At 45.0% G+C, this 27,938-nt stretch overlaps 1 protein-coding gene across 1 annotated transcript; it reads left to right on the top strand.

Annotated features, from left to right (window-relative positions):
* Positions 1-9: 9 nt before the first annotated feature.
* Positions 10-27,855, top strand: OSCAR (osteoclast associated Ig-like receptor; the record flags this gene model as incomplete). Its single annotated transcript, XM_079724141.1, is given in 7 exon segments — positions 10-46; positions 688-720; positions 2,739-3,038; positions 3,901-4,182; positions 4,549-4,667; positions 4,669-4,721; positions 27,591-27,855. Coding segments are annotated over 7 exon segments (1,089 nt in total).
* Positions 27,856-27,938: the final 83 nt, after the last annotated feature.

The following is a 27,938-nucleotide window of genomic DNA, read 5'->3' as shown; positions in this document are numbered from 1 at the left end:
CTGCCCACCATGGCCCTGGTGATGAATCTGCAGCTGCTGACTCTCTGTGAGACACCCCACCCCCTTCTCCCTGGGCCCCTGGCTGGGCTGGGGTCTCCCTGAGGGCAGGTGCAGGGTGATCAGGAGGCCCGAGCTGAGGGTTTGGAATCCTAGGCCAGAATAACAGGACTGGGGCTCAGACCCCTGGGTCCTAAGGCAAGAGGACCCAGGGGTCCTGAATTCCTGGAAGAGGAGGAAGTTGGGGGCAGGATTCTCTACATCTTGAAGCAGGAGAGGGCTAGAGATCTGAATTCCTGGAGACAGAGAACCTATAGTTCTAGATCTTGATGTGGGAGGGAGATGGAGAAGCCAAGACACCTGGGAAAGAAGGAAACTGGGGGCCCAGACTCCTGCAGCCCAGAGAGGAGAAACTGGAGGCTCAGATTATTGTCTCCTGGAAACGGTGGAATCCAAGGGCCTGAACTCTTGGGTGTAGAGGCAAGAGGGGCTTGGGTCCAGACTTTTGGGCTCTTAAATAAGTGGGGACTGGAAGCCTGAATTTATGGCTACTGAGGAGGAAGTATGGGCAAGATTTCTGTTTCCCAGAGGATAGAGGGCCTGGGGACTTAGATTCCTGGGTGCCCAATGAGGTGGGGCCGGGAGTAGCCGAAGGCTTTGAGAAGACCAAGCCCCTTCGACCTTCTATAGGGCTGGTGTGTCACGCAGACATCACTCCAACTGGTGAGTCACACTCCACACCCATTCTCCTGTGTGTTGCTGACACCCCATTTCCAACTACTCAGATTTTATTTTGGTGCCTCCCCTCCCCCCAGATTTCCTTACTTCCCTCCCCCTTCCTTTATTTCTTTCCCTCCTTCCTTCCTCATTCATTTTAGTGACCAGTATAGGTAAGTAGTGAAGATCATGAACTTTGGAGTTAAAGAGACCTAAGCTGGAACCCCAGTTTCGCCATCGTATTCATTTATGACCTTGAACAAACCACTGAATGCTAAGACTCAGTTTATTTCTCTGTAAAATGGGCTGTTGTGAGGATTTAATAAAATCACATGCATAAAACCCTCGGCTCAGAGCTTGGCAAAGTGCAGGGCTCAAGAAATAGGATCTCTGGCAATGCCTATTATTCCCCTTTGGAAAGTAGGGTCCTCCACCCTGAGAGAAACCCTCCAGCCCTGGGTTTCTTTCCAGGGTTTCTGATGGGTGAGACCTCTTCCTCCTCTCAATTTCCCTCCATTACACTCCAACTTCAAATAAGAATCACCTGGAGAACCATTAATACCTTAGCTATCAATTTATTTTAATTATTTTTTAAATGTTAAAGCTAACATATATTCATGGTTTTAAAAATTATTATCAAGGGACATGACAACCTCCTTCTTCCCCTGGCTCATCTTCCTTAAATAATCTCTGAATCCTTAGAAAAAATTTCCATGCTTTCAAACACACGCATGTATTTTTGTACTTCTTTTTCTCCCAAAGCAAAATTGATATTTCGTGACTCACATTGTTCTGCATCGTACATTTTTCACTTTGCAATCTCTCTTGGAGACATTTCCATGTCATTATAGCTAGCTCTACCTTTTTCTCTCTTTTTTAAAAATGCTCTCTAGCATTTGCCATTGTACAGCTGGATTCTAGTTTACTTGGTCCTCTTGATGCATATTTAGGTTGTTTCCAACTTTTCCCCTCACAATCATTGCTGCAGTGAGCGTTTCTGTATAAGCTTTTTGTGCCCATGTAAGTGCATTTGTCTAGGGTGGACTTATTGGGTGGTTGGTCATGCCCTTTGTGTGTCTTGATAGAAACTGACAAAATGACTTCTCAAAAGGTGCAACTGAGTGCACCTACGTGCCTCTTTTACTACATATTCACCCAAACACAATGTTAACCATTATTTAAATTTTTGTCAACCTGAGAGGCAAAAATGTCTTACTATTGTTTTAGTTTTTAAAAATAATATCACTAAGGTTGGACAACTTTCACATAGCCCCCAAATGTGTTTTGGTCAGTTGGACTTCCTCTTCTGTGAATTGCCTATTCATATGTTTTGCCCAACTTTCAGTTGAACTGGCTGTAGGATTTCTTTCTACACTCATAACCTATGTGATTTATGAATAAGCCATTTCTGCCAGTGCTGTCACTTGTCTTCTAGCTTCATTTATATGTCTTTTCTCATACACAGCTTTAAAATGTTGAAGCTGTCAACTTAATTACCCTTGTCCATTCTGAGTTTTTCATTTTCTATTTTAAGACAGCCTTCTCTATCCCCAAGACAAATATATTTTCCCCTATTTTCTGCTAATACTTTTTATAGTTTTTTTTAAACACATGTAGTTCTTTACATTAATCTGCAATTAGTTTTGGGGAATGGTGTGAGGTAGGGATCCAACAGTTTTTCCCCCAAATAGATAGCAAGTTTTGGCAACTATTGAAATATATCAAATATGGTACAAATGTTCTGGAGGGCAATTTGAAATCACAGAGTTCTGGGACCCAATCCCCTGAAGTGATGTTTAAAACCATGGAGTAAAGGTCAGGAGTTGATGCCCTGCTCCTCTGATTTGCAGCTAATTTTGACAAGCCTTGGTTGGGGTCCAACGTCTCCCCTATTTTACAAGCAGGGAACTGAGGCTGAGAAAGGGCCAGTGATTCTCAAGGAGATTCTCCTCCTACCCCAGCTGCCCCCTCATTTCCTTGGGCTCCTAGGAAGCCTGAGGACCCAGGCAGCCCCGTTTGTTCAGTCCCCCCAGCCTCATACCCTAAGCCATGGCTGGGGGCTCAGCCAGCTGCAGTTGTGACACCCGGGGTCAACGTCACTTTGAGGTGCCGGGCACCCCAGCCCACCTGGAGGTTTGCACTCTTCAAGTCTGGAGAGGTTGCTCCTGTGCTGTACCGGGATGTATCTGCGGAGCTGGCGGAGTTCTTCCTGGAGGAGGTGACCCCAGACCAGGGGGGCAATTACCGCTGCTGCTACCAGAGGCTAGACTGGGGACCAGGCGTCTGGTCCCACCCCAGTGATGCCCTGGAACTCCTGGTGACAGGTGAGAGCCTGGGGGAGGGGGCTGTGGAGAAGGGACACAGGTGGGATGAGGGAGGGGGAGGAGAGACAGAGAGAGAGAAAAAAAACACACCAGAGAAACAGCGGTGATTCTCAACCAGGGGCGATTTTACCTCCCCCACCCCCACCCCCAGTTTGGCAACATCTGGAGACATTTTTGCTTGTCACGACCGGGGAAGGGTTTGCTACTGCCATCCCATGGGTAGCCATCCTACAGTGTACAGGACAGTACAACCCCTAACACCCCACGCCCAAAGAATTATCCAGATCTATCCAAAAATGTCACTAGTGGAAATTCCCTGGCCGTCCAGTGGTTAGGACTCCGCGCTTTCACTGCCAAGGGCGCGGGTTCAATCCTTGGTCGGGGAACTAAGATCTAAAATAAAAAGTCACTAGTGCTAAGGTTGAGAAACCCTGGGAGAGGCGCAACCTCTGTGACCCGGGGGAGTGAAACACTAACGAGTGGGACGTTAAAAACAGAGAATTTTAGTGAGGCACCGGCACAGTGGGAAAAAGCGACATACAGGGAGGGAGACAGAGACGCAGAGGCACAAGGGCACAGAGAAGCTGAGGGAGACCCACAGAGAAGGGAGAGACGTCGAGACACTGGCCAGGACAAGAGGAGAGAGAAGTGCAGGGGGAGACAGAGGCTGAGAGACTAGGAGCGGGGGAGAGGGAGGCAGGAAAGGAGAGCGGAAAAGAGGAAGGAGGGAGGAGGAGGGGAGAGAAAACGGGGGGTAGGAAGAGTGGGGAGGAGGGGAGAGAGGATGAAGCGGGAAGAGTTGGGGGGAGCGGGGAGGGGTGAGAGAACCTAGCCCCCCAGTCCCGGTCCTCCTCCCCCGCAGACGAGCTGCCGCGTCCGTCGCTGGTGGCGCTGCCCGGGCCGGTGGTGGCACCTGGGGCCAACGTGAGCCTGCGCTGCGCCGGCCGCCTGGGGGGCATGAGCTTCGCGCTGTACCGCGAGGGCGTGGCGGCCCCGCTGCAGTACCGCGACTCGGCGCAGCCCTGGGCGGACTTCCCGCTGCTCGGCGCCCGCGCGCCCGGTACATACAGCTGCTACTACCACACGCCCTCCGCCCCCTACGTGCTGTCCCAGCGCAGCGAGCCGCTGGTCATCAGCGCGGCCGGTGAGGGGCCCCAGCCCTCTGCCCCCAGACGCAGGGGTCCAGACCCCCAGCCCCTCCTCCCTCAGGCCCAGGGTTCCAGGCCCCCAGCCCCTCCCCCCTCAGACCCAGGGGTCCAGGCCCCCAACCCCTCCCCCCTCAGACCCAGGGATCCAGGCCCCCAGCCCCTCCCCCTCAGACCCAGGGGTCCGGGGCCCCAGCCGCTCCTCCCTCAGACGCAGCGGTCCGGGGCCCCTGCTCCCATCGACCCCCCTCAAGTTTGAGACCGGGATTTGCGTCCCAACTCCACTCTGGAGGTTAGGGAGCCAGAGGGTGGGCCGAACCTGTGGCTCGGAAGCTCACCGCCTCTCTCCCTTGCTGGCCCCGCAGGCTCGGGCTCCTTGGGCTACACCCAGGGCAACCTCGTCCGCCTGGGGCTGGCGGGCCTGGTCCTCATGTCTCTGGGCACGCTGGTCATTCTCGACCGGCGCAGCCAGAATCGCGCCCCTGGTATCATCTGGGCCTGAGCCTCAGAGGACAGAGAAGACTTCCCAGAGAGGATGGTGAAGAAGCTGGAATCCCTTGGGTTGGACCGCCCTTCCAGGAGACCCACAGCCCTCCTCGCTGAGCCCAGCTTCCCGAGTAACAATAACCTTTGCACCACGCCCTGGATCTTCCTTTGGGGTCATTTCTCCAGGACCTCCCGGATCAGCGGGAGGCACCATCAGTGTGGTTAAGCCTTCCTCGCCAGCAAGACCTGAGTTGGAATCCCAGTGCCGCTGCTAATATCCTAATATCCCTGTGGGATATTAGGAAAGCGACCCTTCCCCAGCCTCGGTTGCCCTGGCTGTAAGATGGGAGCACTGGAAATACCCACTTCATTAGGGTTAAGTGGACAATGCATACGAAGGGTTTAAAACAATGACTGGCTCACAGAAAATGTTCATTAAATGTTAGCTACTGTATAAAAGCTATTTCTATCCGACTCACAGAACCCAAGTGAAATTCTAGTTGTAGTTTTCCAGTTGTTCATGCTCCAGCTCACCTTGTACGCAACTCACCGTCATTCCCTTCATGACATCACTCTTGGTTGCCAAACAAACCTCTTCCGAATTCCTACTCAGACCCTCCCCAGAGGCAGACCAAGATAAGACCACCATAGAATTTCTTCTCCAATTACAGCTTCATTTGCTCACAGCTGTTTTCCTTGAACCGCCATTATCTTTTTTTTTTTTTTTTTTTTGCGATACACGGGGCCTCTCACTGTTGTGGCCTCTCCCGTTGCGGAGCACAGACTCCGGACGCGCAGGCTCAGCGGCCATGGCTCACGGGCCCAGCCGCTCCGCGCGGCATGTGGGATGTTCCCGGACCGGGGCACGAACCCGTGTCCCCTGCATCGGCAGGCGGACTCTCAACCACTGCGCCACCAGGGAAGCCCCAGAACCGCCATTATCTTTAAGGGGGGTCTGTTGCCAAGGCAACAGCAAGTGGAGTGTGTGCAGTAGACCTTTGACCTAGACCCTAAAATCTTCCTTCTGGAAGCCCTGGCTACTTGCACAATTTTCTCTTGAATTTATTAGTTTAACTTCTAATTTTATCTGGCTAATCTTGATGCCTTTCTCATGCTCATACACACATTTTCCGTCTCTAAGCAAGTCTTACCACTCACTCATGTGTTCTTGATTTATGCCTAATTTTGGTGGAGCACACATCCTCTTCTGTTTTTATTAAAATCTCCAACTTCTCCTTCCTCTCTTCCCAGTTTATGGAGAAGAGGATGACTTCCGTTTTTGTTTTTTTTTTGGACAGTCCCAGCCCCACCACTCATTAGGTGGGTAGCCTTGAGCAACCTACAGAGTCTTCTGAGTTTTCACCTTTCAAAGGAGAAACTAAAAATATCTACCATCTTGGGACTTCCCTGGTGGTCCAGTGATTAAGAATCCTCCTTCCAATGGCGGGTGCGCGGGTTGGATCCCTGATCAGGGAACTAAGATCCCACGTGCCCCAGGGCACTAAGCCCACACCACAGCTGAAGAAGAGCCTGCACGCCGCAATGAAAGATCCTGCGTGCCGCATCTAAGACCCAATGCAGCCAAAAATAATTAATAAATAAATAAATATTTTTTTAAAATCCACCATCTCAGTTCTAAAGAGAATTAAAGAGATAACTTGTCCCCAACACATGGAGAAAGATGGCAAAACCTCAGATCAGCTGCTTTAACTCCCCTCATCCCCCCCTTTTGGGGAGAGGACATAGATTAAGAAGCACAGTTTGTATCTCAACCCTGTACACTTATCCATTTTTATATCTATAAACTAAAATTCAAGTTCCACAAAGCAATATTTACTTCTATTGCATGGAGGCACTGACATATCCCAGTTTATTAAAAATGCTGGCCATGATTCCCTTCATTGATGTAAGGATCCCCATGCCTAACACATACACACACACACACACACACACACACACACGATTTGAGGAAAGATAAGTATCTTTTTAAAAAATTTATTTATTTATTTTACTTATTTATTTTTGGCTGCGTTGGGTCTTTGTTGCTGCATGCGGGCTTTCTCTAGTTGGTGCAAGTGGGGGCTACTCTTCGTTGCGGTGCGCGGGCTTCTCATTGTGGTGGCTTCTCTTGTTACGGAGCACGGGGTCTGTGCACGAGGGCTTCAGTAATTGTGGCACGTGGGCTCAGTAGTTGTGGCTCACGGGCTCTAGAGCGCAGTCTCAGTAGTTGTGGTGCACAGGCTTTGTTGCTCCGTGGCATGTCCGGGATCTTCCCGGACCCGGGATCAAACCCATGTCCCCTGAATTGGCAGGTGGACTCTTAACCACTGTGCCACCAAGGAAGCCCATAAGCAGTATTTCTTGATGTGTTCTTTTGTTTCAGAAACTGACCTAAACCAGATCCTGTAGAAAGACTGGGAAATTTAAGTTGTGGGTAAACAATATAAAACGGCGTTATTTCAACACCCAATTCTCTTAGGGGGTGTATTAGGGTACTTCACTGTGAGATGAAGCAGAACTGAGTTGTGAAGTCAAATTAGCTGCCTGCATGCATTGACTTGCTGAAGAGCTAGGAGGAGAGACTCTGAGTGGAACTTTCTGGGTTTGTTCTTAGTAGCAATGTGGAACCCTAGCAGAACACTTCCAGGGCAATCCCCCTGGCACATGGGGCATCGAGGTTGTGGGAGATCAAGGTTTGAAGGAGAGAACTAGACCTCGATGGGGCTGCAGAGTCATCAGATCCAATCTGCCCGTTTTACAGAGAGGAAACAGGTGGAATAGATATAGGTAACGTGAAGGTCCCCCTAAGTCATACGGAGAGTCAGTGGATCACCAGGGAGGCTCATGGTGAGTTTGCTCTTCAACTGGGCTCCGTCAATTCACTCATCCAACCATTCATCTACCTACTCATGCATTCGCTCTGTCATCCATCCATTCGTTCAGTGATTCTTTCTTTTTCTAATGGCACATACAATTTTTTTTAAAAATATTTATTTATTTGGCTGCGCCAGGTCTTAGTTGTGGCATGTGGGGATCTTTAGTTGCGGCATGCAAACTCTTAGTTGTGGCATGTGGGATCTAGTTCCCTGACCAGGGATTGAACCCGGGCCCCCTGCTTTGAGAGTGTGGAGTCTTAGCCACTGGACCACCAGGGAAGCCCCGTTCATTGATTCTTATCCTTATTTCCATCTCTTCCTCCATCCTCTGTTCACTGGTTCTCGTTTGCACATATCTGTTCTTTCACTTGCCCTTAGCATCACTCATTCTTACATCCATTCATTCATTCCTCCCTTCATTAATCAATTTATTAATCTACTCACCCACTTACTTACTCCACATCTACCAACCTACTCATGCATTTATCTATCCAGTATACCCAAAAGTAGTAGATAACCCAGCAACTAGCACAAGGCTTCACAGACACCAAGTATTCAATAAAAGGTTATTGAGGGCAGAGACCTAAATAGACATTTCTCCAGAGAAGACATACAGATGGCCAACAGGCACATGAAAAGATGTTCAACATCACTAATTATTAGAGAAACGCAAATCAATGCCACAGTGAGGTATCGCCTCACACTGGTCAGAATGGCCATCGTCAAAAAAAGCTACAAAGAATAAATGCTGGAGAGGGTGTGGAGAAAAGGGAACCCTCCTACCCTGTTGGTGGGAAAGTAAATTGGTGCAGCCACTATGGAGAACGGTATGGAGGTTCCTTTAAAAAACTAAAAAATAGAGTTACCATATAATCCTGCAATCCCACTCCTGGGCATATATCCAGAGAAAACTCTAATTTGAAAAGATCCTTGCACCCCAATGTTCATAGCAGCATTATTTACAACAGCCAATAGCCATTATTTACAATAGCCATGGAAGCAACCTAAATGCCCATCGACAGATGAATGGATCAAGAAGATGTGGTGTATATATACAATGGAATATTACTCAGCCATAAAAAAGAATGAAATAATGCCATTTGATGCAACATAGATGGACCTAGAGATTATTATACTAAGTGAAATAAGTCAGACAAAGACAAATATTTATGATACCACTTATATGTGGAATCTAAAATATGATACAAATGAACTTATTTACAAAACAGAAATAGACTCACAGACATAGAAGACAAACTTATGGTTGCCAAAGAGGACAGCAGTGGTGAGTAGGGGAGATAAATTAGGAGTTTGGGATTAACATATACGCGCTGCTATATATAAAGTAGGTAAACAACAGGAACCTACTGTATTGCACAGGGAACTATACTCAATATCAATAATAACCTATAAGGGAAAAGAATCTGAAAAAGAATACATATATATGTATTCAGATATATATATCTGAATCGCTTTGCTGTACACCTGAAACTAACACAACATTGTAAATTAACTATACTTCAGTTAAAATAATAAATGCTTATTGAGTGAATAATAGTCACAACACTAATTTCCGTTTCTACTATTAACTTCTTTCTACCAGATGATCCACATATGTTATTCCTCATCATCACCAACAGCCCTCCGAGACACATACAGGTGTTTAACCTGGAACTTCAGAGTCTGTGGTTAGACTGCCCTCCCCCTCCCCTGTGGCTGTCTCCTAAAACCAACAACAATCTCTTCCAGTTTGTTGAGTCAAGACTTCTAAGCCCATGCACCACAACAAAGAGTAGCCACACCTAGAGAAAATCTGCACGCAGCAACGAAGACCCAAGACAGCCAAAAATAGATAAAATTAAAAAAAAAAAAGACTTCTAGATTTTATTGGCCTTAGTCTCCTCCCCACTTTCACTTTTTTTTTTTTTTTTTTGCGGTACACGGGCCCCTCACTGCTGTGGCCTCTCCCGTTGCGGAGCACAGGCTCCGGACGCGCAGGCTCAGCGGCCATGGCTCACGGGCCCAGCCGCTCCGCGGCATGTGGGATCTTCCCGGACCGGGGCACGAACCCGTGTCCCCTGCATCGGCAGGTGGACTCTCAACCACTGCGCCACCAGGGAAGCCCATATACCGTGATTATTTATCATGTTATGTATTAACTCTCTCTCCCAGACTAGACCACACGCTCCTGCCAAGAGGGACCAGGTCATTTTATCTCCACATCTCCAGGGCCTGGCACATAGGCGGTCTCAGGAAACATGCACGTTCTGACTGGATGACTCTCCACGCTGAGGGCTACACAAGCAGGCTCCATATGTGTACCCTTTTATGGTGGGCAGAATAATGGTCCCCCAAACATCTGGTATCCCGGTTCCCGGAACCTGTGAATATGGTACACATGGCAAACGGGACTTAACAGGTGTGATTTAATTAGGAATCATGATATGGGGAGATTATCCTGGATAATTTGGGTGGATTCAACAATCATTTTAAGGCAAGGGGGTCAGAGTCTGAGAAGGCGACGTGAAGATGGAAGCAGAGGTCAGCGTGATGCAGGACCACAAGCCAGGGGATGCAGGGCCCTCTAGAAGCCGGAAAAGACAGGGAATTGGATTCTCCGCTAGAGACTCCAGAAGCAACACAGCCTGCCGACCTGTTTTGGACTTCTGACCTCCTGAGCGGAAAAATAAAACATTTATGTTGCCTTAACGCCACTTAGTTTGTGAGAGTTTGTTACCACAGCAATAGAAAAATGAACGCTATTAGCTACTTTTGTCTACTTTTGTCCCCGTGCTTGCTTCCCCCAAGATCTCATTCATCTGCTTATTGCACATTTATCTAATGGCCACCATGGGCAAGGCACTGTGCTAGGTGCTGGAATTACATGGGGAGTAATAGCAGACATGAACTCTGCTCTCTTGAAGCTCACAGAGAAATTTATACTCACCGTCTTGATTAGGGGGCACTTTAAGCTGCCGTGACAAACCCCCAAGAAAAAACTACCTATAATTTTTTTCTCTCTCGCTTAACAGTATATAATTGAACAGTCTAGAGCTGTTTATCAACAGCTTTGCTTTTATCAACATGTAGCTTTCATATGTGGTTCAGAGCCAGCAGGAAAGGAAGAGGGAGGGAGGGAAGGAAAGAGAGAGAGAGAGAGAGAGAGAGAGAGAGAGAGAGAGAGAGAGAGAGAGGGCTCATACAATTATTTTTAAGAGCAGCACCCAGATTTTGAACATGTCTCTGACCAGAACTTACAGGCCAGGTCTAGCTGCAAAAGTGTCTGGGGAGGGGGGGGCATACAGGCTCTAGAGAGTGCCCTTCTAAAAATGGGAGGGGGTTTCTGTTACTTAAAGGAGGAAGGGAAATTTGGCTGCTGGGAAACCGTTAGCCATCTCCACCATTACAACTATAGCAAAAAGAAGAGGGAGTTTCGAAAGGAAGATTTGATCCCATCATTGAGATCTCTGAAGAAGGGATGTGAGATCTGAAAGACGAGCAGATGTTAACTAGGGGTCTGGAAGGGTGTTCTAAGCAGAGGGAACAGCATGTGCAAAGGTCCTGTGGAGGAAGCCAGGTGAGTGTGGTGAGGGACTGAAAGTCCTGTCCTACTGCCACCTTGTGGTCACATCTTTTTCCTTGCTCAGCACTGAAATCCCTGAACTCACTACAGGCACATAATAGGGCTGCACCAGAAAGATGGTCAATGTGGCTGAAACAGATAGCATAAGGATGAGAGAAAATGTAGTAGAGGTAAAGCTGGAGTGTCAAGCTGACCTATGCTCGACTTTGTAAGTTATAATAATAAGTTTGTTATTCAAAGGGAGATCTGACAAACATGGCCCTGGCTGTCAGGGAGATTAGAATCTAGGAAGGATTTTCTAGAAAAGTTCTTAGATGAACTTCTCTTTCTAAGCCTGCATCTTCCTTATCATGCATTAAATATTTATTTATTTTCCTTCTCTCCAAGGGAAATACGGGAATAAAACATTGTGAACACTTCCCAAATAAGTCCCATTAAAATCAGCATGCCCCTCCCTTATGTTCACAGCAGCACTATTTACAGTAGCCAGGACATGGAAGCCACCTAAATGTCCATCAACAGATGAATGGGTAAAGAAGATGTGGTGTATATATACAATGGCATATTACTCAGCCATTAAAAAGAATGAAATAATGCCATTTTCAGCAACATGAATGGACCTAGAGATTATCATACTAAGTGAAGTAAGTTAGAAAGAGAAAGACAAATACCTTATGATATCACTTATATGGAATCTAAAATATGATACAAATGAACTTATTTACAAAACAGAAACAGGTTCACAGACATAGAGAACAGACTTGCAGTTGCCACGGGGAAGGGGGTGGGGGAGGGATAGACTGGGAGTTTGGGATTAGCAGATGCAAACTATTATATATAGAATGGATAAACAACAAGGTCCTACTGTATAGCATAGGGAACTATATTCAATACCCTATGATAAACCATAATGGAAAAGAATATGACAAAGAATGTATATATATGTATAACTGAGTCACTTTGCTGTACAGCAGAAATGAACACGACATGATAAATCAACTATACTTCAATTAAAAAAAAATCAGCATGCTCCTTTCTTAGAAAGACAACGTGGTAGTCACTTCTGTTGTTTGCCAGTGCTGGGGAGGGGGAAACTTCCCCCTCTACCCCTTGAGTTCTTGTGGCTGGACTAATTATAACATTGACACAAGACAGACTAACAGTAAGACAGGTAACCAACCAGGACCTACTGTATAGCACAGGGAACTCAATATTCTGTAACAACATATATGGGAAGAGAATCGGAAAAAGAATGGATATATGTATATGTATAACTGAATCACTTTGCTGTATACCTGAAACTAACACAACATTGTAAATCAACTATACTTAAAAACAAAAACAAAAAAACCCAAGGACTTCCCTGGTGGTCCAGTGGTTAAGACTCCTCGATCCCAATGCAGGGAGCCCGGGTTCGATCCCTGGTCAGGGAACTAGATCCCACATGCATGCCACAATGAAGATCCCGCATGCTGCAACTAAGACCCCGGGTAGCCAAATAAATAAATTTAAAAAATTAAAATAAAATGATGCTCAGAGAGTGAACAAAAGCAGGCAGCTTTTATATAGTTTTACACAAACAATAAATTTGTGAGGATTTGACAGGACAAAAAACTTAGATGTGGATGCTTAATTAGTAAGGAATTTAATGTAAAGTTTGGGCTTGGGTAGTAACTTTAATTCAAAACAATCAATATGCCATTGAAGCACATTTTGGGGTGGCCTGCCTTTTGACCCAACACCAAGGATCTCCAAATGATCCCCATTTGGGGCACTAGTATATAAATGAGCCAAAGAAGGCCTCTGTATATGCGTGTACTTCCTCACAGCAGGCTGAGATCCGTTAGCTCAAAAGCCCATTGGCGCCAAACTCAAATTTTTACACATGCAATTCTTTAAAATATAGACCCAATAAGCAGATTTTTAACTAGTTAGAGCCTGCCTGCTTTGCATACCCCAAGAAATTGCAGCCAGCATCTGCTAGCCATAGGTAAACCCTGTACCACCACAAGACCCCAAACTGCTGCTGTGGGCTGGAGCTCTCTGACCCGAGGCTCCCTGCCTGTGCAGGGGAACAACAGCGCCTAGACCCAGAAGCCTCCTCTTCAATAGCCCTCTTCTTCCCTAGCCCACCTCCCCTTCTGGGTAGCAGCCCCCAGCCCTTTGCCTTTCGCAGGTTTCAAGCAACGAGGACCCTTCTCACATGCAAACCTGTCAAAACAGCCTCCAAAGAAAATTCCTTGTGTGCTACTGCCACCTTGTGGTCATATCTTTTTCCTTGCTCAGCGCCAAAATCCCTGACCTCATTAGGGGCCCAATACGACGGCACTCGCGGGCTTTATTGTCTGTCCTGGACGATGAGTCGTGGATGGCAGTGGCGAGTGTCACTCTGTTCCCAGCTCTCTGTTCCACCTGACACAGTGACCAGCAATGCTTGAGAAGAGATTCTGGTCTATCCATCAGTCTGGGTACCTGAGCGAGAGAATGAACAGCGGCCCCTGCCGGCTGACTCCACTATTGGCTCCCTGCCCCGCCTGGCTCCAGGCACTTCTAAGAGCCAATCAACGTTACCATCTTTTTTTTTTTTTTTTTTTTTTTTTTTTTTTGCCTTGCTGCGTGGCTAGGGATTGAACCCGGGCCATGGCAGTGAAATCCCCGAGTCGTAAGCACTGGACCGCTAGGGAATTCCCAACGTTACCGTCTTTTTGTGCACCTGTTTCAGTCAATTAGGACTTTTATAACAAAATACCCTAGACTGGGTGGCTTGAACAACAGAAACTTATTACTCACAGTCTGGAGGCTGTGAAGTCTGAGACCAGAGTGCAAAGAATGGTTTTGGTGACAGCCCTCCCCTGGCTTGCAGACAGCTGCAGAGAGGGGGAGAGAGAGAAAGAGGGAGAGAGAGAGAGAGAGATCTCACCACTCTCATTACAAGGGCACTAATCCCATCATGGGGGCTCTACCCTCATGACCTCATCCTAATTACCTCCTAAAGGCCCCACAATACCAGCACATCCAGAGTTAGGGCTTCAACTTAAGAATTCGGGGTAGACACAGCCTCATAACAGCATGCTTCTGGAGATCTTGTATCCATTGCTTATATCTAAAGAAGTATGGAAAGTTCACGCCATGGTAAGGGGGTGGTTCTGCTATGGCATCCTGGAAACTTTTCACATATTCATTTAGTCAGAGGCTTGAACTGTAGCCAATCTGAGTCTTGGCAGAAAGCTTAAAAAAAAAAAACAACAAAGCTTATGATCCTCCTGGAACATGAGAAAATGAGAGGCTTGTGAGCAGCTGCTATCTCCCATCTCCCACTCACTTTTTTTTTTGGCTGCACCGCGTGGCTCAGTTCCCCAACCAGGGATTGACGCAGGCCACAGCAGTGAAAGCCCAGAATCCTAACCACTAGGCCACCAGGGAACTCCCTCCTACTCACCTTTTTATCTTCCCTGGAGTCTTTCATGAGACAGTTTCTCATTGCTTCCTGGGTTCTGATGAGGTGTCTTTCTGCCCAGTCCCCCTCAGATTGGAGCTGCAGAATATAAAAGTGCTTAGCTGTAGTCTAGATTTGACTCTTATACTATACTAAAAAGGTCTTTGTTTGGTCTTTGTTCCTGGCTGCTGGCACAGAGCTCCTACAACCCTTGTAATTTCCTGAGTGAGGGTGGTGGGAGTGCCTTGTGTTCTCATGAGGTCACTCTTGGTGGGTCTCTAGGGGCTGGTCATCAGAAAGACCAAGTCTTGATTAGAAGTGTGGAACTTTCATCACCACCCCCAACTTCCAGAGAGGGGAGAGGGGCTGGAGATTGAGTTAATCACCAATGGCCAATAGTTTAATCAATCATGTCTATGTAATGGAACCTTCATAAAAACCCCTAAACAAAGGATGAAGATCTTTCTGAGTCATAAAACTGATTTAAGGAATCTGGTTAGATAAAATGCCAAGTTGAAAGCATTCCCAAGAACATTAATCTTGTTTTCTGGTGGAATATGGAGAATTACATGAGTATTCATAACTCTTACCAAATTGTCCTCTTCTCTGTTGAAATAAGTTCACACACAGAAGTGGTATTTGAACAAAAGGGTCTCTTAAGAATCTCAAGACTTAAAAAAATCATTGCCACATCTTTTGAAAATAACTTTCCAAGAAACACCTGTAATTATAATTGGTTTTCCTCCTTGATAATTTGTTGCCTTGTTGATTTTTCTATGTTCCTAAATGGTAAGACAAGTAAGACCTATCAAGACAACAGAGCCTCAGGACTATTTTTGCTCTTCTTCCAAAAGAAGGATGGAAAAAACAATAAAAACCTGTGATTTGCTTGGTTTCTCATTTTAACAAAAGATTGAGAATTTCTTTTTATTTAAATTAGCATATCTATCAAATGTAGTTTGTAAACTTGTAGTTTAAAGACTTGGATCCTGATTTTTTTAAAAAACTGGACATTTCTGAGATCATTGGGGAAATTTGAATACTATCTGAATACCAGATAGTATCAAGGAAGTACTGTTGGTTTTCCTAGTGGGATACTGCTGTGGTGGTTATATATTTTCTAAAAAGATTCTCATCTAATAAAGACATCTATGTACTAAAATATTTTGGGATTAAAAAGATGAGTTTAAAAAAAAAAAAAAGCTCTTCCACTGGAGGAAAAAGAAAAAAGGATGAGTTCACAAGAAAAATCACTCAATAAAATTTACCTATTACTTTAATAACTACTATTATAATTATAGCATATCAGGCATAAGCACAATCCTGGTCCACGTCCCTCCACCCTTGAAGGCAACCACAGCTTGGTCCATTTCTGAACATAAAGCTGCAAAACTGGATCTGGGATCATTTTCCCAGACACTTTTGGGGTTTTAGTTTGAGGTCCCCAATCATTCAAAGTCTACACCCCTGTCTTTTCTCCATTATCAGGAGATCTATGGTTGTCAATTTATGGTAAAGAAGGAAGGAATAAAACACTGGTCAGAGGCTTCCCTGGTGGTGCAGTGGTTGAGAATCCATCTGCCAATGCAGGGGACACGGGTTCGAGCCCTGGTCTAGGAAGATCCCACATGCCACGGAGCAACTAAGCCTGTGCGCCACAACTACTGAACCCGCATGCCATAACTGGTCAGGGATACAGATTCAAGGTTTCTAATCTCATGTCACTGTACGAACCTAAAGTCATTTTCCATCTCTTAGAAAAATCCTGCAGAAGTAGTTCTTGTCCTCGTTCTGCATTTGAGGAGCCTGAGATGGACAGCTGACATGACGCGCCAAGCCCACTCAGCTACTCAGTGGAGAAGCGGAATTCAAATTCTGGTCTGTGCGCTTCCCAAGACCCTGATTTTCCACTGAGCCATACTAGGAAATTTAAAAGGTCTTAGTTTGGGGTAGAAAAGTGTGGAGTGTGAATGAAGGGTGTAGGGGTTGGGAAAACCTCAAGAAGATAAGTGAACAGTGAATCCAGTGATCTTCGTAGGTGTTGGCAATCTTTTTACGTAAAGGGCCAGAAAGTCAGAGAGGCTCAGCGGGCCACAGGGTCTCTGTTGCAACTTCTCAACGCCTGTTAGAATTGGGAGGGCGGGTGAGGTGGAGGGGCATCAGAAAGACATGAGAGGGGAATTCCCTGGTGGTACAGTGGTTAGGGCTCCGAGCTTCCACTGCAGGGGGCAGGGGGCAGGGGGCAGTGGGCATGGGTTCCATCCCTGGTTGGGGAACTAAGATCCCTCAAGCCAAGCAGTGTGGCAAAAAAAAAAAAAAAAAAACACAAAGATAAGAGATATAGTGTTGGTGGAGGTGCAGAAAAGGGAACCCTCATGCACCGCTGGTGGGCATGTAAACTGGGGCAACTGTTATCAGAAACAGTATGGAGGTTCCTCAGAAAATTAAAACTAGAACCACCATAGGATCCAGCAACCCTACTTCTGGGCTTGTATGTGTCAACCCTACTTCTGGCTTCAATAGTGTATATGTGTCAATCCCAGTCTCCCAATTCCTCCCACCCCACACCTTCCCCCCTTGGTATCCATACATTTGTTCTCTATGTCTGTGTATCTATTTCTGCTTTGCAAATAAAGTCATCTATACCATTTTTCTAGATTCCATATACATGTGTTAATATATGATATTTGTTTTTCTCTTTCTCTGTATGACACTCTCTAGGTCCATCCACGTCTCTACAAATAACCCGGTTTTGTTCCTTTTATGGCTGAGTAATATTCCATTGTATGTATGTACCACACCTTCTTTATCCATTCCTCTGTTGATGGACGTTTAGGTTGCGTCCATGTCCTGGCTATTGTAAATAGTAATTTCAATTTTAGATTTTTGAGATTTACTTTGGGGCACCAAGGAGATTACTCCTGGCCAGTTGTAATGTCAGAGATACATTTAGACCATCCTATGAGAGCAGAAAGAAATATCTCAGGGCAGAAGACTACATTTACAGCAGCTAGATGCCCTTTCACAGGGTGAGGGTCTCCCCACCTCTTTCCCCCACTCTTCAGTTGATGTGGGTAGTTATGGTCTTGGAAGGAGACTGCAACACATGGCAAGGAATTGGGGGAATCACTGTGATTCCTGGAGCTTCAATAATCTTTGCAAACGACTCTCTTCACATACGGCTTCAACTCAGTCAGTCAACACGTATTTACTGAACATTTGCCAAAATCTAGGCACTTTCTAAACACTGAGGATGTAGTCCCTGCCCTCAAGGGGCTTAATTTCCAGACTCCAGATATCTTTTTTTTAATTGGAGAATAGTTGCTTTATAATGTTGTTAGTTTCTGCTGTTCAGCAAAGTGAATCAGCTGTATGTGTACATATCCCCTCCTTTTTGGATTTCCTTCCCATTTAGGTCACCACAGAGTATTGAGTAGAGTTCTCTGTGCTATACAGTAGTTTCTCATTAGTTCTCTATTTTATACATAGTAGTGTATACAGGTGAATTCCAATCTCCCAATTCATCCCACCACCCTCCTTCTCCCCTTGGTGTCCATACATTTGTTCTCTACGTCTGTGTCTCTATTTTTACTTTGCAAATAGGTTCATCTGTACCATTTTTCTAGATACCACCTATATGTGTTAATATATTTGTTTTTCTCTTTCTGACTTACTTCACTCTGCATGACAGTCTCTAGGTCCATCCATGTCTCTGCAAATGGCATGATTTCATTCCTTCTTATGGCTGAGTAATATTCCATTGCATATATGTACCACATCTTCTTTATCCATTCCTCTGTTGATGGACACTTAGGTTGCTTCCATGTCCTGGCTATTGTAAATAATACTGCAGTGAACACTGGGGTGATGCATCTTTTGGAATTCCGGTTTGTAAACAGTGCTGCAGTGGACACTGGGGTGATGCGTCTTTTGGAATTCTGGTTTTCCCTGGGTGTGTGCCCAGGAGTGGCTCCAGATATCTTATGATTTCAAGAGCATCAGGAATAATAGGTGCCATCAAACCCTAAGGGCTTTTTCCCCAACCAAGTGGTTTTTGTCATCACTGATGTCTCTAGAAGCCATGGCACCAGGGGAGGGGAGGGGAACTATACTTTCTACTGTGTTGACACACTCAGGACACACCCTGGGTGACACACTTGGGTGACAAAGAAGATCAGGAGTGAAGTCTAGTGTCTCTTGTCCTCTCCCCGACCATGAAATCTAGAGATGACATCACAGGATAGTATAGAAGAATAAGATGGATAAAGATGGGTGGTGGGGAGAAATGGGTGGGTTCTGGGGCAAAACGGCAGGACCATTCAACATCCAGGGGCATTGCACTGTGTGTACTACCAGACAAGAGCCCCCTTCTTGGCCTCACAACCCAGTGATCACCTTGAGATTTGGGTGGCGGGCAAGGTTTTGCATGATTTGAGGACTTTTTTTTTTTTTTATGTGATTGACTAGTCATCCCGACTCGCATTTCTACATCACTTGCACTATCTCCTCCTTTTAACATCTTTGCTTTCTTAACTTTCTACTCCTTTTTTTAACATATAAATTTATTTATTTTATTTATTTTTGGCTGCATTGGGTCTTCGTTGCTGCGCGCGGGCTTTCCCTAGTTGCAGTGAGCAGGGGCTACTCTTCGTTGCAGTGCACAGGCTTCTCACTGCGGTGGCTTCTCTTGTTGCAGAGCACGGGCTGTAGGCGCACGTGCTCAGCAGTTGTGGCTCGTGGGCTCTAGAGTGCAGGCTCAGTAGTTGTGGTGCACAGGCTTAGTTGCTCCACAGCATGTGGGATCTTCCTGGAGCAGGGCTTGAACCCATGTCCCCTGCAGTGGCAGGCGGATTCTTAACCACTGAGCCACCATGGAAGTCCCCCCATGTCTATTTTAGATTGCATTTTTTTCTCTTCAATTATATCCCCCTTTTAACATGTATTTGAAATCATTATAGATTCACAGGAAGCTGGAAAAAATAGTTCAGATACTTAATGGTCCATTATTAACCCATAACAATAAAAAATCCAAGAAGTTGATGTTAGGCAGATGACATGATACTCTATATAGAAAACCCTAAAGACTCCACACAAAAACTATTAGAACTAATAAATGAATTCACCAAAGAGGTGAAAGAATCAATGAATTAGCCAAAGAGGTGAAATAATCAATGAATTAGCCAAAGAGGTGAAAGACCTATACTCTGAAAACTATAAAACGCTGATGAAGGAAACTGAAGATGCTTCGAAAGAATGGAAAGATATCACATGCTCTTGGATTAGAAGTATTAGTAGTCGAAATGGCCATACTACCCAAAGCAATCTACAGATTTAATGCAATCCCTATCAAAATACCCATGACATTTCTCAGGATCTAGAACAAACACCCCTAAAATTCATATGGAACCACAAAAGACCCCGAATTTGTAAAGCAAGCTTGAAAAAAAAGAACTAAGCTGGAGAAAAAAGAACAAACCCTTGCAGACTTCAGACTATATGACAAAGCAACAGTAATCAAAAGAGCATGGTACCTGCACAAAAACAGACACATAGATTAATGTAACAGAATAGAGAGCCCAGAAATAAACCTGCACATTTATGGTCAATTAATTTATGACAAAGGAGGCCATATACAACAGAAAAAAGACAGTTTCTTCAATAAGTGGTGCTGGGAAAACTGGACAGCTACATGTAAGATAATGAGATTAGAACATTTCTAGGGAACTATATTCCACATCTTGTGATAAACCATAATGGAAAAGAATATAAAAAAACAATGTGGGGCTTCCCTGGTGGCGCAGTGGTTGAGAGTCTGCCTGCCGATGCAGGGGACATGGGTTCGTGCCCCGGTCCGGGAGGATCCCACATGCCGCAGAGTGGCTGGGACTGTGAGCCATGGCCGCTGAGCCTGCACATCCGGAGCCTGTGCTCCGCAACGGGAGAGGCCACAACAGCGAGAGGCCCACGTACCGCAAAAAAAAAAAAAAAAAAAAAAAAAAAAAAACAATGTATATAGGTATATAACTGAGTCACTTTCCTGCACAGCAGAGATTGGCATAACATTGTAAACCAACTAGACTTCAATAGGGACTTCCCCAGTGACACAGTGGATAAGAATCCACCTGCCAATGCAGGGGACATGGGTTTGAGCCCTGGTCCAGGAAGATCCCACATGCCACAGAGCAACTAAGCCCATGCGCCACAACTACTGAGCCTGCCCTCTAGAGCTCACAAGCCACAACTACTGAGCCCATGAGCCGCAACTACTTAAGTCTGTGCGCCTAGAGCCCGTGCTCCATAACAAGAGAAGCCACTGCGATGAGAAGCCCGCTTGCCGCAGCTAGAGAAAAGCCTGCAAGCAGCAATGAAGACCCAACGCAGCCAAAGATAAATAAATAAAATTAAAAAAAAAAAGACTCTGCAAAAAGAAATCCTTGGGGCTGGATTTGTCGATTCTGTGCACTGGAGTTCTTAACTGTGAGAAATAAATATTTGTTGGTCAAGCCACCCTGTCTACGGCATTCTTTTAGAGCAACCTGAGCTGACAAAGACACATACAAATGCAGCTGTACATGGGACAGGGGAGGAATGTGTGTTTTCCCTTTTCCATTGGATTTTTAAAAAAAATTAAAGTGGATCCCCACTTGAGGATTCCCCTTACTGGGCTGTGGGAACCCCCAAAGGCTTAAGTGCTAAGCATACTCCTACCCCACTCTGCTGCCATCCCCTCACCTTTTTTTCCCCTCTGCCAACTTTTTTTTTTTTTTTTTTGCGGTACGCGGGCCTCTCACTGTTGTGGCCTCTCCCGTTGCGGAGCACAGGCTCCGGACACGCAGGCTCAGCGGCCATGGCTCACGGGCCTAGCCGCTCCGCGGCATGTGGGATCTTCTCGGACCAGGGCACGAACCCGTGTCCCCTGCATCGGCAGGCGGACTCTCAACCACTGCGCCACCAGGGAAGCCCCTGCCAACTTTTTTTTATGCACACGCTCCCAACCTTAGCAGCAGGTCAGCTCTAAGAGAAACCAAAAACTTGTGCTACAGCGCCACCTTCTGGAAAATGAAAGAAAGGCTCCCAAATATCAATCTCTTGAACTGTTAGACTCAAAGTAAACAAAGTCTTGGAGGTGACGTCAGCATCATGGTGGTGTGAGATGCTCCCTTTGTCTCTCCCCTTCAACCTCAACCAGTAAAACATCCGTAACTCAATAAGGGTTCCTCTGCTTAACACACCAGGATGCTGGAGAGTTTCACACATCTGTCTATCTAAAGGTGGGGGGAATGGAAGATGTAGAAGAGGTGAAACCAGGTGAACAGTGGAGGTGGTGCCCACAATCCAGGTGACCCTGGACACAGCAGAGGCCCCTGCTATCCCAACATCCCAGGGCGTGATGCCAGTGACAGCCGTGACATCTGCAGCATCAAGGCACCAGTGACCACGTAGGCACAAGCAGTGACAACAAGGGCACCAGGCAACACCTCTGGCAAAGGCTGCTGGGGGGCGATTCTCAAATATAGCCAGAGGCAGCTCAAGTAAGACAAACAAAAAACTTGCACTAGAGCACCACCTACCGAAAAAAGAAAGTCCTCTAATTACTAACCTGTTGAATCGTTAGAATCAAGTAAAAAAAAAAAAAAAAAAAAGCTTTACCTAAAAAAGAAAGGTGTTTGCTACTTCAAATGCACCAGCAGAGGACCAACTCATCAAGCAACATGAAAAACCACAGTAAAACAGTATTACAAAAAGAAAATGACAATTCTCCAGAAACAAACTTAAAGTCATGGAATATTGTGATCTAACTGATAGAGAATTCAAAATAGCTGTCATGAAGAAACTTAACAAGCTACAAGAAAACTCAGAAAGGCAGTTCAATGAGCTCAGGAATAAAAACAAATGAACTTATTTACAAAACAGAAACAGACTCACAGACTTAGAAAATAAACTCATGGTTACCAAAGGGGTAAGGGGGTGAGGGATAAATTAGGAGTTTGGGATGAACATATACACACCACTATGTACAAAATAGATAACCAACAAGGACCTACTCTACAGCATAGGGAAATCTACTCAATACTCTTAATGACCTATATGGGAAAAAAATCTGAAGAAGAATACATACATATATATGTATAACTGAACTGCTTTGTTGTACACCTGAAACTAACACAACATTGTAAATCATCTACACTCCAATAATAATAAAAGAAAAAAGACTGAGTACTAAGTGCTGGCAAAAAAAATAAAAATTAAAATAATGAACAGAAGGAATACTTTTATTTTAATATTTATTTTTATTTGGTTGCACTGGGTCTTAGTTGAGGCTTGCCGGCTCCTTACTTGTGGCATGCAAACTCTTAGTTGCGGCATGCATGTGGGATCTAGTTCCCTGACCAGGGATCGAACCCGGGCCTCCTGCATTGGGAGCACAGAGAATTAACCACTACGCCACCAGGGAAGTCCCCAGAAGGAATACTTTATCAAAGAGATTAAAACACTAAAAAAGAACCAAACAAATTCTGGAGCTGAAACACTCAATAAATGAGATGAAAAATGCATTAGAAAGCACTAGAAATTGATCAGACTATATGGAAGACAGAATTAGCGAGATCAAAGAAATCTAGAAATGATACAGGTAGAAGAGGAGAAAGAACTAAGATCTTAAAAAATGAGGAAATTCTACAATAGCTATCTGACTTCATTATGAAGGGCAACATTAGGATAATGGGTATCCCAGAAGAAGAGAGGGAGAACGGAACAAAGAGTTTATTTAAAGAAATAATAGCTGAGAACTTCCCAGATTTGGGGAAGGGACTGTATGTCCTTGAAGCTAAGAGAACACCTTATTAACTCAACGTAAAAAGACCTTCCCCAAGGGGGGCTTCCCTGGTGGCGCAGTGGTTAAGAATCTGCCTGCCAATGCAGGGGACAGGGGTTCGAGCCCTGGTCTGGGAAGATCCCACATGCCACGGAGCAACTAAGGCCGTGCACCACAACTACTGAGCCTGTGCTCTAGAGCCCAAGAGCCACAACTACTGAGCCCACGTGCCACAACTACTGAAGCCCGTGCACCTAGAGCCTATGCTCCACAACAAGAGAAGCCACCACAATGAGCAGCCCAAGCACCTCAACGAAGAGCAGCCCTGGCTTGCCACAACTAGAGAAAAGCCTGCATGCAGCAATGAAGACCCAATGCAGCCAAAAATTAGAAGAAAAAAAAAGACCTCCATTATATTAAAACTGTCAAAAGTCAATGACAAAGAATTTTAAAGGCAGTCAGGGAATAAGGATGGTAATCTACAAAGGAACTAGGCTATCTGTAGCAGAAGTTACAGGCCAGGAGACAGTGGAATGACAGTCTCAAAATACTGAAAGATTAAAAAATGTGTCAAATGTGCCCAAGAATACTCTATCCAGCAGAGTTATCTTTCCAATATGAATCAGAAGTAAAGGGGGGACACAGAGTTTTGAGGGCACTAGCCCACTGTGGCCCCCTTTGCTTGGCAAAGCAATAAAGCTATTCTTCCTGTCAAAAAAAAAAAAGAAAGAAGCCTTTCCCAGACAGACAAAAGCTGACAGAGTTCAACACCAGACCTTCCTTACAAAAAATGTTGAAAGGAGCTCTTCTACTTGAAACAAAAAGGCAAAAGTACACAAAATGTTGAGGAAGGTGATAAACAGATGGATATATCAGAAAATTGCAACTCTATATCACAATAGGTTTTTAAACACTTAATTACAGCATAAAGGTTAAAAAGGAAAAAGTAGTACAAATAACTGTAGCCACTTCAACTTGGCAACAAGCTCATAACATAAAAAGGGATAATTTGAAGACAACAAAAACAGAAAAGGGAAAGAGGAAAAGGATAGAACCCATATAGGCAAATGAAGATAAGATGGTATCAGCAGAAAAAGGACTATTTCATCTATGGGGTGTTTTATACAAGCCTCATGGGAACCACAGCACATAAATCTAGAGCAGAGACATGAAATATAAAAAAAAGAGGAAACTAAGAAAAATATCATAGAAAAGCACTAAACTAAAATGGTAGTTAGAAACCCACACAAAAATAAACAATAGAGATACAGAGCAACCAGGAAACAAAAGATAAAGTGGCAGGACTAAGTCCTCCTCTATCAATAATTACCCTAAATGTAAATGAATTGAATTCACCTATCAAAAGACACAGAGTGGCTGGATGTATTAAACAAAAACCCAAGACCCAACTATATGCTTTCTCCAAGAGACTCATCTCTGGGTTTCTAAAAACAAATGCTGGCTCAAAGTAAGGGATGAAAGATGATACTCCAAGCAAACGTCAGCCAGAAGAAAGTGGGTGTAGCCATACTCATATCAGACAAAATAGACTTCAAGCCAAAAAAGGTAACAAGAGACAATAATGGACATTATATAATCACAAAGGGAACAATTCATCAAGAAAACATAACAGTTATCAATACAAATGCACCTAACATAGGAGGACCAAAATATATAAAGCAATTATTTTTTTTTAATAAATAAATTTATTTATTTTTTTATTTTTTGGCTGTGTTGGGTCTTTGCTGCTGCACATGGGCTTTCTCTAGTTGCAGCGAGTGGGGGCTACTCTTCGTTGTGGTGCGTGGGCTTCTCATTGCGGTGGCTTCTCTTGCTGCGGAGCACAGGCTCTAGGTGCACAGGCTCAGTAGTTGTGGTACATGAGCTCAGTAGTTGTGGCTCGCGGACTCTAGGGTGCAAGCTCAGTAGTTGTGGCGCACGGGGCTTAGTTGCTCCGTGGCGTGTGGGATCTTCCCGGACCAGGGCTCGAACCCGCGTCCCCTGCTTTGGCAGGTGGATGCTTAACTACTCTGCCACCGAGGAAGTCCCAATTATTTTTTTAATAAAGCAATTATTAACAGACCTAAAGGGAGTACATGACAGCAACACATTAATAGTAGGGGACGTTAACACCCCACTTACGTCAATGGATCGATCATCCAGACAGAAAGTCAACAAGGAAACTATAGCCTTAAACAAAATATTAGAACAAATGAATTTGACAGATCTGTACAGAACATTCCATTCAAATGCAGCAGAATACACATTCTTCTCAAGTGAACATGGAACATTCTCAAGCATAGACCATAGGTTGGGACACAAGACAAATCTCAATAAATTTAAGAAGATTGAAATCATATCAAGCATCTTTTCCGACCACAGTGGTATGTAGCTAGGAATCAACTAAAGAAGAAAGCTGGAAAAATCACAAATATATGGAGACTGAACAACATGCTACTGAACAACTATTGGGTCAGTAAAGAAACCAAAGGAGAAAATTTAAAATACCTGAAGATAAATGAAAATGAAAATATAACATACAAAAATCTATGAGATGCAGCAAAAGCTAAACTTCTAAAAGTGAAATTTATAGCAATACAGGATTACCTCAAGAAACAAGAAAAATCTCAAAAAACAATCTAACTTTACACTTAAAGTAATTTAAAAAAGAACGAACAAAGCCCAAAGTCAGTAGAAGGAAGGAAATAATAAAGATAAGAAAAGAGAGAAATTAAATAGAAACTAAAAAGACAATAGAAAAGACCAATGAAACTAAGAGCTGGTTCTTTAAAAAGATACACAAAACTGACAAACCTTTAGCCAGACGCACTAAGAAAAAAAGAGAGAGGGCTCATAAATAAAATCAGAAACTAAAGAAGAGAAATTACAATGGATACCACAGAAATACATTTTTCCAAAGAGGACATCCAAATAGCCAACGGGCACATGAAAAGATGCTCAACATCATTATTAGAGAAATGCAAATTCAAACCACAATGAGCTATCACCTCACACCTGTTAGAACTGCTATCATCACGAAGACAGGAGACAACAGGTGCTGGTGAGGATGTGGTGAAAAGGGAACCCTATACAGTGTTGTAGGGGATCTAAATTGGTCCAACCACTATGGAAAACAATATGGAGGTTTCCTCCCAAATTAAAAATAGACCTACCAGGGCTTCCCTGGTGGTGCAGTGGTTGAGAGTCCGCCTGCCGATGCAGGGGACACGGGTTTGTGCCCTGGTCCGGGAAGATCCCACATGCCGCAGAGCAGCTGGGCCCGTGAGCCATGGCCGCTGAGCCTGCGTGTCCGGAGCCTGTGCTCTGCAATGGGAGAGGCCACAGCAGTGAGAGGCCCGCGTACCACACACACACACACACGCAAAAATAGACCTACCATATGATCCAGCAATTCCACTCCTGGGTATATACCCAAAGGAAACAAAAACAGGATTTTGAGGAGATATCTGCACTCCCATGTTTATCACAGCATTATTCACAATAGCCAACATAATGGAAACAACCCAAATTGATCAACAACAGGTGAATGGGTAAAAAGATGTGGTATATATACACAATGGAATACTATGCAGCCATGAGAAAGGAGGACATACTGCCATTTGCGACAACATGGGTGGACCGTGAACTCATTAAGCTAAGTGAGATAAGTCAGACAGAGAAAGTAAGTACTCTATGAAATCACTCACTTATGAGTGGAATCTAAAAAAAGTCAAACCTGTAGAAAATAGAGAGTAAAACTGTGTTACCAGGGGCTGGGGGCTAAGATTGATGGTGTTTAAGGGTACACATTTGTACCCATAGAGATCTAATGCACAGTAAAACGAACATAAATAGTAACACTATCGTATAATTATGTCATGTGATAAATATTGTTACAACATATATAAATGTATCAAAGTAACAGCTGTACACCTTAAATTTACACAATATCACATGCGAAATTTATTCATTTAAAAAAATTAACATGGGAGTGAGCACGCCTAGCATGTCCTATTTTAAGACTTTTAAAAGTATCAAATTGGCTACAGTAACAGCGACCTCTCGAGAGAAAAAGAACCCCTTGCATATTTAGGGAGCTCTTTGGGATGCCACACCCAAAGCACCTGAAATCAAAGAACCCCCTCTCCTCCGGGCAAGCCGGAGGCAGTGGAAGAGGGAAGGCATGTCTCCTGGCCCTCCCCCACCCCCAGCGCCGTGACGGGCGCCGCCAGCCCCACCTGCTGGGCCCCCCGCCAATGCCACCTGCTCGCCCCTCCGCGCCCAGGCCCGACAGAGGCGACGGGGTGCACCTCGAGGGCGCGCGCGGCCGCTTCCGACGGCGGGTCTCGAGAGCATCCCGCCCCCTCCCCGGGAACGGCCGCTCATCTAGCGACTCCGGTTGTCACCAGGGAGCTCGCGGCGGATACTCACCCGTTGGGGATACTGTTCTTCCTCACCATGATGCGAGAGGTGTGAAGCTCCTACTCCCCAGGAATCCCACTCTTAGGCTTCTTCTAGAACATACAGCGGATCAGCTGCGGCCGCGGGCGTGCACACGC

Source organism: Hyperoodon ampullatus (genome assembly GCF_949752795.1).
Source record: "Hyperoodon ampullatus genome assembly, chromosome: 18".
Lineage (NCBI taxonomy): Eukaryota > Metazoa > Chordata > Mammalia > Artiodactyla > Ziphiidae > Hyperoodon > Hyperoodon ampullatus.
This window is presented reverse-complemented; position numbering and strand designations above follow the sequence as displayed.